General features: G+C 49.8%; 1 protein-coding gene across 2 annotated transcripts in view; it reads left to right on the plus strand.

The window, feature by feature from the left end:
- Positions 1–2,293: 2,293 nt before the first annotated feature.
- The window catches only part of SIM1 (SIM bHLH transcription factor 1), a 47,332-nt gene continuing 31,446 nt past the window's right edge, over positions 2,294–18,179 (plus strand). The window contains exons 1-9 of one of the 2 annotated variants that reach the window (XM_039730175.1): positions 2,294–2,618; positions 12,701–12,783; positions 13,772–13,861; positions 13,978–14,086; positions 14,196–14,281; positions 15,421–15,620; positions 15,720–15,826; positions 16,708–16,820; positions 17,103–17,137. In XM_039730175.1, the coding sequence (XP_039586109.1) occupies positions 2,444–2,618; positions 12,701–12,783; positions 13,772–13,861; positions 13,978–14,086; positions 14,196–14,281; positions 15,421–15,620; positions 15,720–15,826; positions 16,708–16,820; positions 17,103–17,137 (998 nt within the window). In that variant the 5' untranslated portion in view covers positions 2,294–2,443. Of the gene's footprint in view, positions 2,619–11,446; positions 11,579–12,700; positions 12,784–13,771; positions 13,862–13,977; positions 14,087–14,195; positions 14,282–15,420; positions 15,621–15,719; positions 15,827–16,707; positions 16,821–17,102; positions 17,138–18,179 lie in introns of those variants that run through there. The other variant, XM_039730185.1, reaches the window with a different exon arrangement.

An 18,179-nucleotide genomic window follows, 5' to 3' on the forward strand; every position in this document is an offset into this window, starting at 1 on the left:
TTTTCCCCAGGGGACAAACGAGATTAGGAATAGTCCCGCTCCCCGGGAAAAAAAAGACCCCACGTCCACTTTGCAGGCAGTTTTAAAGCAGCTGTCTCCTAATGTAGGAGGATTTGGGTTTGGGTTTTCCCTTTCCTTTTTTTTTTTTTTTTTTCCCTCTTCACTTTTCGTGGAATTGTCTATTATTTCGGTTTGGTTTGGCTTTTTTTCCAGCGTGTATCAAGAAAATTAATTAAAATCTTTCTCCATCCTTCTCCCCTCCGCCGCGGGACCCGATTCACGCTGTCCCGCAGCGCATCAGCCCAGGGGAAAACCGTACATGGTTAAAGTTGGGGGTGTCAGGGAGGGGGGCAGCAGGGGACGTGACCGCAGCTTTTTTCTCCCAAGCGCGACCACTTGCTTGGTGGGCTTTGGGGTGGGGAAATGCGCGTGGGTGTGTAAAACTGCGGCGATCCTCACCGTCCGCAGTCCTGCGGGATCTCGGCTGCTCACCCCCGCTGCCCTGCGGAGAGGCGATGGCCAAAATGTCCCCACCTCAAGGCAAAAAATCCCCCGACAGGTACGCGGGGAGAAGAGATGTGTGTGTGTGCGTGTGCCCGTGGGGGTCTGTGTGTCCCCCCTCCCCCCGGCGGCGCCGCCAGGTCAGAGGGCGGACACAGGGAAAGAGGGGAGGCGGGAGAGGGGTGGGAATGTGTCCGCGTGACGCCACCGCCCCCTCCGCCAGTGGGAGGCCGGGCGAGGGGCGGCTGCGGCCAACGGGACGCGAGGCGGGTCCGTGAGTGGCATTAAGGGCGGGCTCGGCCGCCTGGGAGGGAGGGGGGCCAAGGGGGGAGTTGGAGAGAAATGAAGTTGTGCTAAAAGGCTTTTAGCCATCAAGAAGTTATTAGGCATTTCTCAGCCGCAAATTAGGGATTCTTCATTAATACCAACCTCGCCCCCCCACCCCACCCTACCCCACCCCTCGATATGTGAGACGGAGAGCCTGGGAGCCGATAAAGGGGATGGGGAGGCGGCAATGTCTGTCTGCCCATCGGTGCGAGGAGCAGTGACAGGCGCAAACTTTTCCCCGTGCCATTAATGAGCCAATTAAAGAGTTGGGCTCCTCACCCCGGGAGAGCTCTCTGCAGGCTGCCGGGCTCAGGGATTCAAGGTAGGTGAAAAGAAGATCACAACCCACCACAATCTGCCAGCCTCAGCGAAGAACCGCAGTGATGTGCGGTGCTAGGCTGCGGGTCGCTTCCCCACGGTGAAAAATGAGGAGGAAAAAAAGAAAGAAAGAAAAAAAAAAGAGAGATAATTTGGTTGGAAAAATGTGATGTTTGGGTGGATTCCGGCTCGGGGCAGGGCTGGGCAAAGCGTGCCTCCCCTGGCTGGGGTGCAGCTGAGGTAGACACCCCCGATCCCAGCTGAGGAATGAGGACAGTAGCCGAGAAGAGGAGAAATTCAAAAGAAAGAAAGAGAAAAAAAAAAAAGAAAAAAAAAAAGGGAAAACAAGCAGAAATACTGCGTGATTGGAAATGAGTCCTTCACTGAGGGTCTGGCAGCGCGGATCGAGGGGAGGTCTGGCCGCCGCCGCGGTGCCGGCCCGCGGGAGCGCGAAGGGGACGCGCAGCCCCGGCAGCGCCAAAGCCGCGAACGCCGGGAGCCGGGGCCGCGTTCTGCTGCGCTTTCGTTCTGGCCATGCAGCGCACACCTGGGCTGGGAACTGAGAGGGCTGTGGGAGGAGAGTGCGGGGCAGGCTTCTCTACGGGCGCGCTAGATGGGAAAATACACTTTTTTTTTTCTCTTTCCCCTCTGGTGGGAGAAAATACTACACCCGCCGGCGGCTGGTTGTTGATTATTATTTCTCGCGGCTCCGCTGCGGCGCCGTGTACCGGCTCTCTCACTCCAGGACTGCTCTTGTCTTCACAGAAAGAGGCTCCGGCGGAGTCACCCAGCGTCCTGGGAGGCAGCCCGCGGCCGTGCGTTTCTTCGGCCCTCGGATTGACAACGAATCACGGGAAAAAACGGGATTACTATGACCCTCTTCCGAGGAGCTATGCTGCCCGCCATGAGTAGGAAAAAAGGCCAGAAATACATCGTTTGGTTGCTGCCTGATGCCTCAATTTTCTAGCTTTTTTTTTTTTTTTTTTTTTTTTTTAATGCAGTTGTTTGGAGTGCTGAGCTGCATTGGATAAATGCCTTTCCCATCTAATTGACTCTGCTTTTCAGAGTATATTTACTTTTTTTTCTTTTTCTTTTTTCTTTTTCTTTTTTTTTTTAAGAACACCTCACTCTTCAATGCTTGTTTGCATTTACACAACAGAACGGTTTTCTGAGTAATGGCCGCGCTCAGAATCACCGCCTGATGCTCCGGAGAGATGAATTGCAGATGAGTTTCCCTTCCACCTTTGGATGAATCTCTGGAGTTTAAATTGTAGCAAGGAAGCGGGAAAAAAACACGATGAAAGAGAAGTCCAAAAATGCTGCCCGGACTAGACGGGAGAAAGAAAACAGTGAATTTTATGAACTGGCTAAATTACTACCCCTGCCCTCCGCTATCACCTCTCAGCTGGACAAAGCATCCATAATCAGACTCACTACCAGCTATTTAAAAATGAGAGTGGTTTTTCCAGAAGGTAGGTGGGAATGCCTATTCGCTATTCGCCTCTATTTTCGTTCTGATCCAGATGTCATTTATCACTTGTACTGAAGAGGTCAATCTTTCGGTGTGTGCTCGGAGACAGGGTGCCCTCCGCTGTCACTTTCCTCTGTTGTAAATACTTTCCCTTTTAACTCCTATGACAGGTTTGGTTGGAGACTTATGGTGCTTTTGTCAACACTTGAAGGCACTGAGCCCTGCTGCATGTTCTGCTAAAGCAAACCCGGGTTTTCTTTTCCCTTCAGTCTTTCAGTCAAATGTTCATCCCCCCACCAAGCACACGCGAGGCCTAAGAGGGCATGATTCACCCCTGTTTATAGTAATTCTGTGAGGGCCAGTTAGTATATGGGTAAATATTTACATAAGTCTATGCAAAGTCCTAAAGCCTTAGTTCAGCTCTCGAGGAAAGGTGCGGTGTACAGGTACAGGACACGCTTGCAGGCGTGCTCACACCCAGGCTAAATAAACAAGTCTAGCACACTGAATCGCATCGTGTGTGCGGGTGTGTTGTGTCCCGTTCTGAGGGTCACTAGGGCACTTTGAGGGCGTTAATCGACCTCGGAAAATTTTAGCAGGAGTTTTGCACCCAGACATATTCAATGCCCCTGACCACCCAGCGCTGCAAAAGCAGTGGGCCAGACTAGACATGACTCTCCTCGACAGGCAGCAGTAAACTTCACGTTGACTTCCACGGCAGCAGCAATCCGCCTGTCTAGCAAAAGAAAACTTAAGCGTCCTGAAGTATCCCTTGCTTTTAAATAGTATCAGGATCTAAAGCTATCGTCTTTGGTCTTCTAGATCGGCTGCCAAGAAAAACAAACAGTACAAAGTTAAGAGAGTCAGAATAAAGTTCTTCCATGTTCTCACTCTATTGATTTTACAAGACATAGGGGAATTTAAAAAAAAAAAAAATCACAGAACTTTTATTTAAATCAACTCGATGGAGTTGTGGTCTGTGTGAAACAAAAGGTATCAAGAGGTTTTTGTTTTTTTTGTTTTGTTTTGTTTTTCCCTGACCTAGTACAAAATTCGCTGCATCATTTGTTGAAAAGTGAGTGTACATAGGAAACAAGGTAATACAGCTATGTCCCCATGAGTTTTCTGTAGCTGTATCTCGACTCAGTTGGTCTATATTTTTTGCTAATTCAGAGAGTGTATATGGCCTAGTTTTGTTTTGCTGTAGTTTTGTCTGATTTGGTGGTTTGAGGGGTTTTATTTTTTTTTCCCGGTTAAATGTGTGGACTACTGGTACTAATTCTACTTTTTAAAATAAATATGTAATGTGGCAGTCATTTGGACGGGGGAGGTAATCTCACAGCCCACTCCCCACCCCAGGTTAAGGATGAACGTTTATACCTAAAATCCACGGCAGTAATTTTCAATCCAGTGCATTTTACAATTATTTCTTGAAACAACTTTCCATATCATCGAGTCACTTGTAACCAAAGAAGGGGTTAAATGAAACCTTTAAAATAATAATTAAAGTCCTCATCAAGCCACTTTCTTCTTCTATTTGCTCTGCCACCTTGAAGATCATTATGCGGGAAAATCCTCTGTTTCAAAGGAGACGGAGTTGTCCTTTATGCTGTCAGCGCATACTTTATAAAAATAAAGCTATTGCAAACCCTGATGCCCATGATGTTCCTAAAAGGATTATTAGCAATGATTTGTCAACTCCTGCGGTCTCAGTAGGCTACCTTTCTGCGTGATTTCGAGCAGGTCTCGTCAATTACTGCTGCCTATGTAGCGGGTTGTTTGATCAGAAGAAGCATATGGTGTTGCTTGTAGGCTGTGAGTAATCATGGGAAGAGAAGAATAGCTGATCCCCGTCCCTCGGTGGCAGCGCGGGATGCCTGAATGCCCTGGGGAACCGTGTGGCGAGGCGCGCCGGGGCCGGGGCCGCTGCCGGCCGCAGCAGATGCTAATTTGAGTGCGGAGGCAGCGGGGGCGGCTGAGCGGGGCTCGGGGGCAGCGGAGCCCTCGCAGCCTCATTAAAGGCGAACTGCGCGTTGGAAAGAAAGGCAGGGAGCAGGCTCGGAAGGGCTCGTCCCGCCGGGGCGCTGCCGCGGGAGGCCCGGGCCCGAGCGGGCTGCAGACCCACGCGAGACCGCCGGCCGCGCATCCCCGGGGCCGCGCATCCCTGCGCGGGGCCGCGGCCGGGGCCGCGCTGCCAGCGGGGCGCAAAGGCCCGAGAGCGTGAGTCGCAACGTGGCATGGAGCCGGGAGGCTTCCCCGCGGTCCCACGCGGGCTCCCTCTCCCTCCCATGCACTTCCGAGGAGGCGGGGAGCGGGAGCGGGCCCGGCTCGGCCCCGGCCCCGGCCCCGCGGGTTTCCGTGCGCCCGCCCGAGCCGCTGTTAAACACGAGCGAGGCGCCCACGAGCGGCCTCCGGCGCCGCGCCTGTGCCCGGCCGTGCGGGAGCCGAGCCCGGGGGATTTTTCCCGGGACCCCGGGGGACGCAGTGGATTCCGGGAACGCGGCGGAACAGCTCGGGCTGGAGTTGCGGGTGTGCTTGTACTTGTCAGGCTGCGTATGAATGTAGGGAGGCAAGGAAGAGGGGGGCTATTTTGGTTTTTCAGTGCTCCCACCCACGAAATAAAGAAAAAAAGAAGTCACAGCTTCTCTGGGTAAGCAGAACAGGTAGTGGCAGCCGGGGAAATGACGCACGGAAAGGACAAGTCTTTGCGAACGGAGGAGGCAGGGCAGGGATGTTGGATGCATGTACTGGGGTTCCTTTCTCTTGTATTTCCCTGGGGAGGAAAGCGATACATGCATAGGGACAAACCCGATGAGTTGGCCAAAACACTGGAGATGGGTAGTAGGAGGCTCGGAAGCCCGGCGGAATGTCATGCACATTTAAAGAGATCTTGGAGGAGTCAGGGTAAAGAAACGTTGTCTCCGTAAGAGCGAGCTGCACTTCCAGAGTAACTCATATCCCCTCTCCCCGGTACAAGAGCGAATTTCCATCTGCCCATAGAGTGCTTGCATGGAGGTGGTTGTAAATAACCACGTACAGAAAGATATACACTCCTCATCGCCGCGCACACGCGGGGCTGGGGACAGGGCGGAGAGAATTGGTGTGCGCTTGTCTGCATATTTTTGTGTCTGAAAGGTCTCTATAGAGAAGGAAGGTGGGTGGATTTCGGGTTCATTTTGAAAACAAGAGTTTTCTGGGAGTGAAACGCCAGGAGAGTCACACACAAAATAAGCACGCGGGGTTCCTTCTTACCTCCAGACATCTAAACACAAGGCAGTGGCACTGAACAAACTTGACAAACCGGGCAGAAATTTTTCTACGGGCTCTCTCTCGTAATGGTTGTGCAATTCTCACAAGTTATTGAAACGCGAGGGTTGTTCTTCCTACCCCTAATTTCGCTTCATTAGGTCTTCAGCAGATTAAAACTGCCGAGGACGAATGTGCAAGACGTAGGTGTCTTGCATCGTTTCTGTACTAAAACACTTCTCTTCAGGAGGAGAAAACGTATAAGACCTATACTGCTTTTTGGTGATCAGACAGCTTTGGAAAGAGTGAATATCTGCTAATTTTCTGAGAACATTAAGGAAGAGTTTTAAGGGTGGTTTGTTTGTTTTTTCAAGCAGAATTAATTAATTAATTAACTCCTGATTTAACGTTCAGTATAAATAAATACTAATATTTTAATTTAACAGTAAATCGGTAATGGTAAGTAATGTGGACATAAAAAAAATAAGTAGAAAAATCTCCAGGGCGTCAAAGGACTAAAAGAATTTTCTGCAAAAATAATGCGATCGCTGTTACTATAGCGGGGTAATTCTTCACTGATCTTCAGCAGTATCCAGAAGGGAAGGGAGAAAAAAATATTAATAAAACCCAAACAAAAAAAACAGGTGGTACAATAAATAATTTTTTGTTTGGGTTTTGTCTTTATTTTTTAGTTAAGAATATTTTAAAGGCCCTATTCTCCATCCGCGACCAGTGATGCAAAAGGAGGGTTTGCAGTTTGTCCTAGTGGGAAGGGATCGTTTTGGTGCAGAGGCGTTTGCTTTTCGAGACAAAAGCAGACTCCGTTTACATAAACTTTCGCCGAATCAGGATGGTTAACATTTCAATATTGAAACCCTTAACCTTGTTTTATTTTAAAGGGGGAAGAGATCAACAGGAAAAAAAAAAATCCGTTTCCCACGTGGATAGGTGATTTAATGCTGTTTTTCTTGCTGCAAAGGGAAATGATTGAGCATTAGGTTTCAATGTTTATTTTCTTACAGAAGTTTTTCTCATTTAAGCAGCAGTTTACTCTCCACGCTGAATCTCGGTTTAATTCCAGTTTTGATGTGAACTTAAAATGTGAAGAGCAGAACTAAACTACTAGCAGGATCGTTGAAAAAAAACCCCACAGATTTATGTTTTAGAATGAATACTTAATGAGAAGAGAGGGGAAAAATCATATTTCCTTTGGAAACATACGACCGTTTTCACGTTGGACAATATTTTTCAACTTGCATATAAACCGCGTATGCATTGGTGCAAATCCTTCCTTCCCCTATTTCTTTGAAATAAGGGCTACTTGAATTTGAGTCTTCTGGAGAAACGAATAAGTAGTTGGTGCTTTTCCCCCCTCTCTCCAATTTGGACATGGTTCCATTTGTTTGCATTTCAAAGCGCAATTCCGCTACCTCGTGTTTGCCAAAATTCTGGTTTTTCTTTTTATAGTGAAACAGCCTCGGCATTATTTCCACTACCATTTTCTTAACAGGGATGTTTGTTTAGTTAACAGGGCTTTTCCTCCTGCTATTATTATTTTTATAAATAAATAAGGATGCTAATTTATCTCTACTTCAAATGAATACGTGATTTACCGAGATAATAAATCTTTACAAAACCTTGCTAATGGCATCCGCAGGCAGTGGAAATGAGCAGCTTTTTTTTTTTTTTTTTTTTTTTTTTTTTTTTTTTTTAAGCATAGCTTATTCTATTCCATCTGAACCCTCCGACGGCGACCTAGTCCTTCACAGAAGCCTCATTTGGCCGAGATTTTGAGTTATCATTAACCACTGCCTGTTAAATTAACTGAGAAATCAGCTCTGTCTGGCGTTAGGCGATGGCAGAACGGAGTGCTGGCGGCAGACGATTTAATTAAATGGTTAATCGAATCAAGCTAATTCCTCGATACAACATCCAGTTGCCTTTTGGCTTGCCGGTGACTAGGACGTGCAGGTTCTGCTCCCGCGACTCGCGGAGCTGTTGTTTGTCATTTCCCTTGGACAGAGAGGGAGAATGACCGTGTGGGAGATGGGGACTAGGCTGCCCTGTCTCCCTCTTTCCAAACAAGTCCCGTGCCCCGCTTGTCCCTCGGCGGCAGCAGCGCCGGCGAGGGGCAGTGGGAGGCAGGAAAGGTGCTGCTTGAGGAGCCGCTCACCAAGGTGACATTCTCGTCTTCCTTGTAGAGAGGCTTTGCTGGGCAGGTTGAACGAAGCCGGTGCCCGTGCCCGTGCCCGGCCTCGTCGTCGTCCTGCCCAGCACGGAAGGGGCGAGCCCCGGGCGGAGGTGACCGGGGTCCCGCATCCCGCGCCCTTTGTGGGGTCAGCATCCCCTCGGCGCCGGCGGGCGAGGAGCGAGCTGCTGCTCGTCCTTTTTAAATAACCGTACAGCGGCTCTTGAAAGGGCAAAGAAAACGCAGCGAAACCGAAGCATACGGAGACATCCCCGGGCCACGGCCCCCGGTGGGCGGCGGAGACACCGGGAAAGCGGCGGCGGGGGCCGCTGCCCAGAGAGGGAGTTTTGAGGAACTCCTGGATGAGAAACGCGCTATGGACCTGCTGGGGCCCGACTTAGGGAAGACTCCCTGCAGTTGCCCCGTCGGGCAGGCCCCCAGCTTTGCCCCACAGCTCCGGGAGAGCCCCAAGCCTCTCCCTCTGCCCATCCACAGCAACAGGAAAGAACTCCTTGCCTCCGGGGCTTCGTCTCCAAGCCAGCTTTCCTGGGCCTCGCCCGGCAGTGCTCCAGACACGGGCAAACCCCCGGAGTGGTACCCAAGGGCTCCCCGGCCCCGGAGGGAGCTGGCCTCAAGCCCTGAGCAGTGCTCCAGACACGGGCAAACCCCCGGAGTGGTACCCAAGGGCTCCCCGGCCCCGGAGGGAGCTGGCCTCAAGGTCTGGCCTCCAAAGAAACGGGTCTGGAGCTCAGGATGGGCTCTCCACTAAGTGTTTTTAAACGGGGACGTCCAGTCGCCCGCTACAGTAAATCCGGGTTGCGCTGAGGTTCCATGACTGCGAGCCCGCTGGGGAAATCGCAGTAACTGCTTTTAAAAGCCGGCAAATCAGCGCAAAGTAGATAAGGGCTTGCATCTTCTGGCCACCCCACCCCCACCGCCACCCCCGCCCCCCTTTGCTATTGCCAGACAAAGGACGGGGTCGAGATGGGCTCTGCGCTGCAGATGCTCACAGAGGGACAAGTAACCCGGAGATCAACTGGGGCCAAGGAGCTGCCCTGGCTTCTCGGATTCTCATTTCCCTGCGCCTGCCTTCCTCCGTCTTTGCTTAGATCAAATTAGAAACGATTCAGGGATCTCTTCCCCCTTCCGTGGGACAGAGGAGCTTCTTGAAACAGTATCGCCACTGGTAGGGATGGTGCCCACCCAGCCCCTGGTTCCATTGGCTGTCGACATCAAGGCTTGCATCAATCAAGAGATGAGGGGAAGGAAGGACAGGAGCCGGGCAGCGCAGCGCGGCAGGTCTGGCTGCGCGCCCGGCCTGGGGGACAGGCTGGCGGTGCGGAGCGGCTCTCAGCGCCGGGGGTGGGCGCGGCTGCGTGGGAGAAGGCATTTCACAGGGACCCGCCTGTGTAGCGAGCCCATGAAACCGATGGGCATGATTCCTGATGTGGAAAGCACAGCGGCTTTCCACTGGAGAGTGCTGAGAGAAACGATGAATCAGCACGCTCGCTCCGCGCAGGTTCCGCGCAATATAGGTGAAGGCTGTTGGGTAACCATGAGTGATAATCTGGATAAAATGCTTTTCTTTTCCTCTCTTCTAAAAAAATAATTTATTTTTTTACTTATTTTCTTTTTTTCCCCTTTCTCTTCCCCCCTCACAACAGCAGACAATTTTTCGTGGCACAAATAGTTTCTCAGGAAAAAAGTTCATCGAGTGAAAGAGATTGTTAAATAGGAAGAAGAGTTTGTTAGGCAGGAGAATATAATCCATATTTTGCCAAGAGTATCAAATTCATTCTGAAATAAAAGCTCGATCCATTTAAAAAAAATATTTTTCTGCTTGAATAACACAGCTGGGTGATGCCTTGAGCTTATGTTAGACGGTTGCTCATCATTCATTCGCCAAGAACTGACCTAAACGGTGCCTGTGGGATTAGGTCAATTTTAGTGGATCTACTTCGCCTCATTTGGTTACTAATTGGTTTCTTGTTTTATAAATCGAAATCTCATTTTCAGGAAATTACAAAACCCATGCAGCCAGTCCATGGAGGTAATCCGTGGGTCGGGGGTTTTTAAATGGAAATGGTTCTACAATGCATCAAGTATTAAGCAAGAGTAAAACTTCCCCTCTATTTCCAAATGAAATGTGAGCTCGCTAGCTCCTTAGATCCGTAATAGATACATCCCTTCTAAGGCTACTTATGTAAATATGATAAACCAGACCGCGGTGGGGGAGGGGCCGCAGGGAAGAAAGCAAATTTTATCTGCTAAGGTTAATGTGGCATAACTTGGAAATCTTCCAAAATAGATTATGTTTTGCTTTGTCTTCGGCCACTTTAGCTGGGAAAATCCTTTGCCTAAAAACGATTTAGTTATCTTTCTTCTCACAAAGCTGCTTGTTTCTATTCCAAAGCTATTATGCTGTTGGCTCTCCAAATTACAAGAGAATCTTTAGATCTTGTTTCCAAGCGTAATCCTGGAGCAAAAGGGAGAGCTGATTTCCTTGTTTTGTTTTAAATAGACAATCAAAGGATTTGCAGAATTTTCTGCGGTAGGTCAAGTGCAAGAAATCACAGTTTGCCCCCTCGATAAAAGGAAATTGGATCTTAAAGAGAATAGACGGTGGGGGGGGGGGGAGGCGGGGAGGGAGAGGGGAAGGGAAAATTAGTGGAAGGGGCTTTAGCTTATAATCTTTAAAAACAGTATTTAAGGGGCATCAGGAGAGGCCGTCGATTTGGGAGAGGCTGGGGTTGGCAACGATTAGAAATAGTCCCCGACTTGAAAGTACTGAAAACATCTGGGCAGCACAAAGGATCGTCTCATGTGACAGGATTTCAAAAAGCCGGTTCAGGTAGACAAGTGCAAACGTTTAATTATAAACCATGAGCAGACAGAGCCCAGCAGCGCGGGGTTTCCACCTGAAACATATAGAGGAGCTCAGCGCGCCGTGAAGAACCGCCTTCCCCAGGGAGGTTAACCTGCAACACCCGTGAGCTGTTCATTAACCCGCTGGGCTCGGGTTATTTTCCCTTTTAGGAGAAGAATAATTAGAGCCGTAAACTTAGATTAATAAGCAACTTAAATCATAGGCGGGCAGTGCAGATTTAGTCTTGAATAAAGAAACCTGTCACTCAGATTTCCCTCCGGGTGGGGGATGTGGCAAAGAGCCAGCTCAGCGCTAAAGGGCCATCCTGGCTCCCCAGCAGAGAAACCTCCGATGAGCTCGGGGAAAAACAAATAAATATACCGTGGGCTTTACCCTTTTTTTCCTGGAAGCTGTGTAAGATTTGCCAGCACCTTCCTGAATACAGGGGGCGGAGGTGATCCTCCATCCTGGAGCTTGGTTCCTCCTTAATTGGCGTGGAGGAATTAACGGGAAGGAGCCTGTTTCTGACTGGCGACCTGATATGCTGAGGCTGCAGGCTGAGGAACGGGCCAGAGAGAATCTCCTGCCCCTGTAGGGCTATGAAGTTAAGGAAGAAGGAGAAAAGTGTAGGGGCGGTGAAGAGACAAGTTGCTGTGAAGAGGTAGAGGAGGAAAGGGAGAGAAAGAAGCGAAAGGCGGGGACGAGTGGGGCACACGGCGGTGGGGAGAGCTCGCAGGGGCTGCGCTGGGGTGCCCCGCTCAAGCAGCGCGGGGGAAATCGTTAGCTTTGCTCGGTCCGGCAAACACCTGGGTGAGGCCGGTCAATAGCGAGGGATGCCCGTGGCTGCCTGCTGTCAGCACCTCGTCTGTTTGCCTCGAAATAACTGGAAAACGAGGTCTTGCCTTTCCCGAACCCCCACTGCGGGAGTGAGCACACCCCGCCGGCTCGGGTCCCCTTGCGACCTGCACCCCAGGCATCGATCGGGATTTGTAGGTTTCCCCTCCGTTTTACTCTGTCTTACTGCTTGTGCGTGTCGGAGTGACACTCATTTCATGGCACAAGCCTCAAAGGTTTTAACTGACCCGTTTAAATTATTTCAGCAACAGCACTGTGAAAAGTCATCGTCCGTGAATAGCTTTACTCCGGTGAAGTAACTTCCACGTGGTTTTTATTACTGCTCACTTTGCATAGGAGAAAAGACGCGTGTAAAACATAGACAAATTCGGAAAGATTAATTTCTGGAAGGGGCTCTATGGAGGCATATTGCTCCTCCCTGCAGAGGGAGCAGCAGGAGGAGAGATGGAAGGGATAGAGGTGAATCCTGGAGGCAGACTCCACGGGGCAGGAAGAAGGGCGGTCCGTACCGTTGGACAGTGACGAGAAATCGTGATGTTAGGATTCTTCCCCTGACGTTCAAGTGGGACAGTTCCCAGCAGCCTAAAGCAGCACTGAAAAGCACTTAGGTCCGGCATGCTGTTACACTTAGGTCTTAAAAATTAACTTCACCCTTAACTCAAAATAAGTATTCGGGTATTTTTCTCTCTGGGGAATTAGATATTGAAAAAGAAAAAAAAAAAAACCCAAAAAAAACCCAAAAGAAAACCAAAAACACAAAAGAGGCTTTTATCTGCAACGAAGTCACACCTAGTTTTCCAAAGATTGTATGTATATATATTTTAGAGTGTAGACAAGGAAAAAGTGTTTTTCCCTCCAATCAAGCCCACACGAGTCAATTTTTCATCTCCTGACCTTCCTTTTATTTTTTGTTTGTCTTAAATAACAGGACTTGGAGAAGCCTGGGGCCACTCCAGCAGAACCAGCCCACTGGATAATGTTGGACGGGAACTGGGATCCCATCTTTTGCAGGTACTGGTCTGGAAACGACAGGCATATGGTATTAATGATTAAAGAAATAATTCCCTCTTCTGAGCTTTCAATAGCCACCTTGACTAATTTTTAACCGTTCAAGTGTTTAATAGAAAGGTAGGCAGGAGGGGAACCACTTCAGAAATGCGAACCACCGTGATTCAATGTCGTGTGTTTTATTGGTGGCTTGGTCCTTCTGGGTCCTTTGCCTCAGAAGCATCTAACAGTACATCCACAGAGAGGGATTCACAGTGTGTCCCAGGGTGCCAGAGATACAGGAGCACGACTATTTCCCAATTTATTAACAAGGTGACACATATCATCAATGCTGTGAAGCTCAGAGTGGTGTGACAGGGAGACGCTCTAGCGACAGGTTAGGGGAGGCTGTCCGGGACAGAAGGGATCACCGACATTAGCAGGGACACAAATCAGGGATGACAGAACTGAAAACTCTCAGCGCTCTGAAATACTATAGAATATTAGTGATGAACATCACCACCTATTTCTGGTGGAATCGTGTGGCCTTTGGAGGACCTATTCTGCTCCTGCTACACCAGAAGTCCCATCTGTGCCTGCTGAAATGTACCTGACAAATTGTGTTATTTACACTGTGGAGAGTTTTAAATTCTCTTTGATCGCTTAAATTATCTTTATAAAATACACAAGCACTAAACCCCGGTGACATTTGAAATAGGATAGAAATATTTGGGATTTCTGTGACTCACATATTAATCACCAGATAGCTCTTCTTAGATACTTTCATGGCACTTTGCGTTACTTTTGAGCTGCGCCCCTCTGAGAAGTAGGTTGTATCTCAGGAGTTCAGGAGTTTTAGAAGGATCCTTGTCCAAGGTTTTCCCATTTCCTTCCAACTTTTTGAAAAATCAGAGCCTGAACATCAACGCCTGTTTGCTAAAATAAATCAGAGGAACAGGTATCTAATGGATCTATCTATTAATTTATTTCTATTCCCTACCCTTTTCTGCAGACGTTGGACGGTTTCATCTTTGTTGTGGCTCCGGATGGCAAGATCATGTACATCTCGGAGACGGCCTCGGTGCACCTGGGCTTGTCGCAGGTACGCTGGGGGTCCTGCTCTCCCCTGAGCCTGCCTGCACCACCCCCGCCACTGACAGGAGAGGGTGCGCGGTGCCGGCGATGAGCCCCCCTACTCCTCCTCCTCCTCTCTCACAGGTAGAGCTGACCGGCAACAGCATTTACGAGTACATCCACCCCGCCGACCATGACGAGATGACGGCGGTGCTGACGGCGCACCAGCCTTATCACTCGCACTTCGTGCAGGGTAAAGCACACAGCCCCCGCCCCCGCCCGGCCGCCGCGGTCGCGCAGGGGACCGCGCAGAGCCAGCGGAGCCTGTGGCTCACCCCACCTCTGCCTTTCCCCCTTCCCAGAGTACGAGATCGAGAGATCCTTTTTCCTGAGGATGAAGTGCGTCCTGGCCAAGAGGAACGCGGGCCTCACCTGCGGGGGCTACAAGGTGCGTGCCCCGCGGCCAGATTCCCCGTTCCCCCCCGTACCAGCCTTCCCGTGTCCCTGTGCCGGGAAGGCTGTGAAAAGGGGGAAAGAAGAGGGGGTGAGACCTCTTCTCGCGGGGGTTTTCCCAGCCCAGGGCTCTTTCATGTGGTCCATTTCTCTCAGAGTTTCAGGTTGAAGAGCTCAAACCACAAAACCAAAACCAAGCAATCGAGCTCCCCTTGATGTTTGTTTGTGGACCTTTTAATATTTTTTATTTTTTAATTTTTTTTTTACTCTTTGAACTGAACCTCACACAACCGCTGATGTTCTCGGTGACAGCTTTCAGGCGACACAACCGGAGCCCTGGGTTAATTTATTTCTTAATTAGGTAATTCGTCAGCTGCAGAGGTAGCTCTCCCAGTCAAGGGTTTTGAGAAGGTTCTTCACATGGTTCTGCTCGGGGCTCCTCAGTAAGGAGAGCCCTGCGCTGTCTCGTAACTCCTCGCTGCTTTGTCAGCCACACAACGCCGAGGAGAGGGTTGTACCCATAACCCAAGGAGATGTCGTGTCACGATGTACCATAGACCAAGAACACCTGCTGGACTCCAAGAAGAAACACCTTAATAATAGAGAAGTAAGAGTGGAAGTAGATAGCAGCTGTCTGCAAGGATACGTTTAGGAGAAATTCTTAAATCAAAGGTACTTTTTGGCAATGGTTTGCGCCTGCTCCATCTATATAACAAACGTATCTTACACATGTGACATATGCACACATGAAAGCCCTTTCTCACGCGCATACACTCTTCATTACAAAGTCGTAACTGGATTGGCAGTTCCGCGTCTTTCCTTTTCAGAAGAATAATAAAAGCACAGTTAGGAGGTGGGCCAAAAACCACTTAAGCCAGTGGGGAAAAAAAAAACCTCTTGTTGTCTCTAATGAGCCTTAGATCCACGCTGAACTCTAGTATGGGAAAAAAACCTCAAACCCGATAGAACCGCAGAAAACTCCCAGACGGTGCCGCAGGTCAGCGGCTCCCGCAAGCCCCGCAGCCGCACCGGGATGGGGGAATTGCCGGGCCCTCTTCGTGGGGAGCGACGCCTGTCTCAGCACACTCTTCCCCCCTGCTGAGCAGCCGCCAAGCTTTCCTGTGTCTCCGGCAGGTCATTCACTGCAGCGGGTACCTGAAGATCCGCCAGTACAGCCTGGACATGTCCCCCTTCGACGGCTGCTACCAAAACGTCGGCTTGGTCGCCGTGGGCCACTCGCTGCCGCCCAGCGCCGTGACGGAGATCAAGCTCCACAGCAATATGTTCATGTTTCGAGCCAGCCTAGACATGAAGCTCATATTCTTAGATTCCAGGTAGAGCTGGAGTTATTTCCAAATCTATTCCCCTCGCCCGTCCCTTCTTCCCCAGGCCTCCTCTCACCCACTCATATTTGCTGCTTATGTCTCTTGCAGGGTAGCTGAGCTAACAGGTTACGAGCCCCAGGACCTGATAGAGAAGACCCTTTACCACCACGTCCATGGCTGTGACACCTTTCACCTGCGTTGCGCACATCACTTGTGTAAGGAGATGGTCTTGTTTAAAACCCCGCCCCCATCCAATCCCTTTGCAGAAGGACTTTGGGGTTGCTGGGATTTGCCTCTAGGTCGGCACGTGAAAAGCCAGCTCTCTGGAGGGCGGAATAAGCAAAAATCTTCTTTAGGTTTTAGTGAAACAAGGTTAGATAGAGACTGAGCTCTGGACGCAGGCGGCAAATGTAGGGGACCGGCAATTAAAGGCTGTGTTTCCATCCTCTCCTTTCGGTTGTAGGACAAGAACTGCCCTGCACAAATCTCAGGCGCTGTTTCTTCAAATTCTGGTTAGGAAAACCCTTTTTTTCCTGCTCCAAAAAGCCACACCAGTGAAATATCAGTACTTGCATTTTACTTTCACCAAGTCTCGCAAATCTTACCTGTATATCTAATTTCGACTGCAGTAGTGAGCCTGATTCGGCGAGATGTACTTTATTTTATTTTGATATCATGATGACATTAATACACGCATAGATGAATAGAAAGGATATCAACTTCAGCTAAGTTTCCTTACGGAGAATATAACGAGAAGTGATAAAACCCAAAGACAGATTGATAGAACAAAATCTCGATGATGATATTCAGGATGGGGGTGTGCGGGGTTTGGTTGCCGTAGCCGACCCCACACACACGCACACCCCGGCCCTACCAATCTCCCCTATTAGCCTGTGATAACCATCTCAGGTAGTGAGATGAGCCCTGCCTGGGGGCTCCACCACCCGTGTCCCCGCTGCTTCCCCATGTGCCTCTAAGAGGTTCCTACCCCCTCTGGTCGCCCACAGGGCTCTGGGGGGAGTGTGCCCCTCTTCCCGGGGCTGCTCAAACCAGAGGCGGGAGCCACGCTGAGGCTGTCCTCGCTTTGTCCCCGCAGTGCTGGTGAAAGGACAAGTGACCACCAAGTACTACCGCTTCTTGGCCAAGCACGGCGGCTGGGTGTGGGTGCAGAGCTACGCCACCATCGTGCACAACAGCCGCTCCTCCCGCCCGCACCCGCTCCGCCTCCCGCCGCCGCGCTGGCCAGGGCAGGGCGGGCTCGCCAGGTCCGCTAGGAAACACACTGAGCGCTTTCATCCAGATGAAGGGTTTCCCGTCTGCCCGTTTCTTTCTCTTTCGGGAGGGGAAAAGATTTAGAGGTTTGTCACCCACATATTTTGCTGCCCCCCTCCTTTTTTTTTTTATTTTAGTTTAAATGCACCCAGCATTAAATAAAATTTAATGCGGCGTAAAAGAAAAGGCTTCCACGTACGGAGTTATTTATACTCAACACCGCACTGCATCGTCAGCGTCAACTACGTGCTCACGTAAGTCAGCCCGGCCGCTGCGGGCTGCGGGGGCCGCTCCGGGCTGCGGGGGCCGCTCCGGGCTGCGGCCAGCATTAAATAAAATTTAATGCGGCGTAAAAGAAAAGGCTTCCACGTACGGAGTTATTTATACTCAACAAACAGGACATCTGTTTTTCTTTTCAAAAATCTGGGGTTTGAAGTTCTTAATTTCATCCAGAGTCTCTATCAAAGCTCGGAGATTTCTTTTTTGTTCTTGGAGAGCGATCCTTACAGTGAACCACAAAGAAAGTTGGTGACCAGAAGGGTCAGTTGAACTTAAAAAAAAAAAAAATTAAAATTGAATAGGAAAAAAAAACCAGAATAAGTGGTGAGATACCATAGATCTCAATACATCTCCCTGCATTTTGGAATAGCTGGGTTGTGCCCTAGCTATCCTGCTTGTACTGAAACACAGAGGCCCAGTGAGGGAAGGGAAGCTCGGCTGGACTATTTAAAGTATTTTCATGGCAGTTATTACTATCCCCTCTGGACACGGCAGTAGCTGTTGCCGGCAGCACTGATGTTTCATTAGAATCGTAGCACCAGTGGGGCCGGCAGTCCTTCGTCAATCCTTGGCACTGAATACTCCTCAGTTCTGCTGCCTTTTTTTTTCCCCTTGAGACAAATGTAGGTATTGGAAGGGTCTGAGAGGCCCAACCCTCCCCTCTCCTAAAAAAAGTATGGCAGCATCATGATCTTGCCATCACGGCTTTGGTGCATGCACAGGTGGTGAGTGGTTTGGTAGCCCAGTTTCAGGAGTGCTTCCCAAAATTAAGAGAGAGAGACCACAGAGACCATGGAGACTACGGCTCTGGTCATGTGTGGAAAGGCTCCTGACGGAGTGAGAAAGGTGCTGCAGGTCACGGCGCCAGCACTTCTAGGGCATAATCCCTTTGTTATGTAAGGTGATAATGGGCATCGTGCTCTCAGATGGGACATTGCATCTGCATGAAAAAAATAGACATTTTGGTCAGCACCCTGCGATTCCCCTTTAAAGAAAATTTATTTTATTTTATTTGAT

This window comes from Passer montanus, unplaced genomic scaffold, assembly GCF_014805655.1.
Source record: "Passer montanus isolate IOZ18808 unplaced genomic scaffold, ASM1480565v1 scaffold11, whole genome shotgun sequence".
In the NCBI taxonomy this organism is placed as follows: Eukaryota; Metazoa; Chordata; class Aves; order Passeriformes; family Passeridae; genus Passer; species Passer montanus.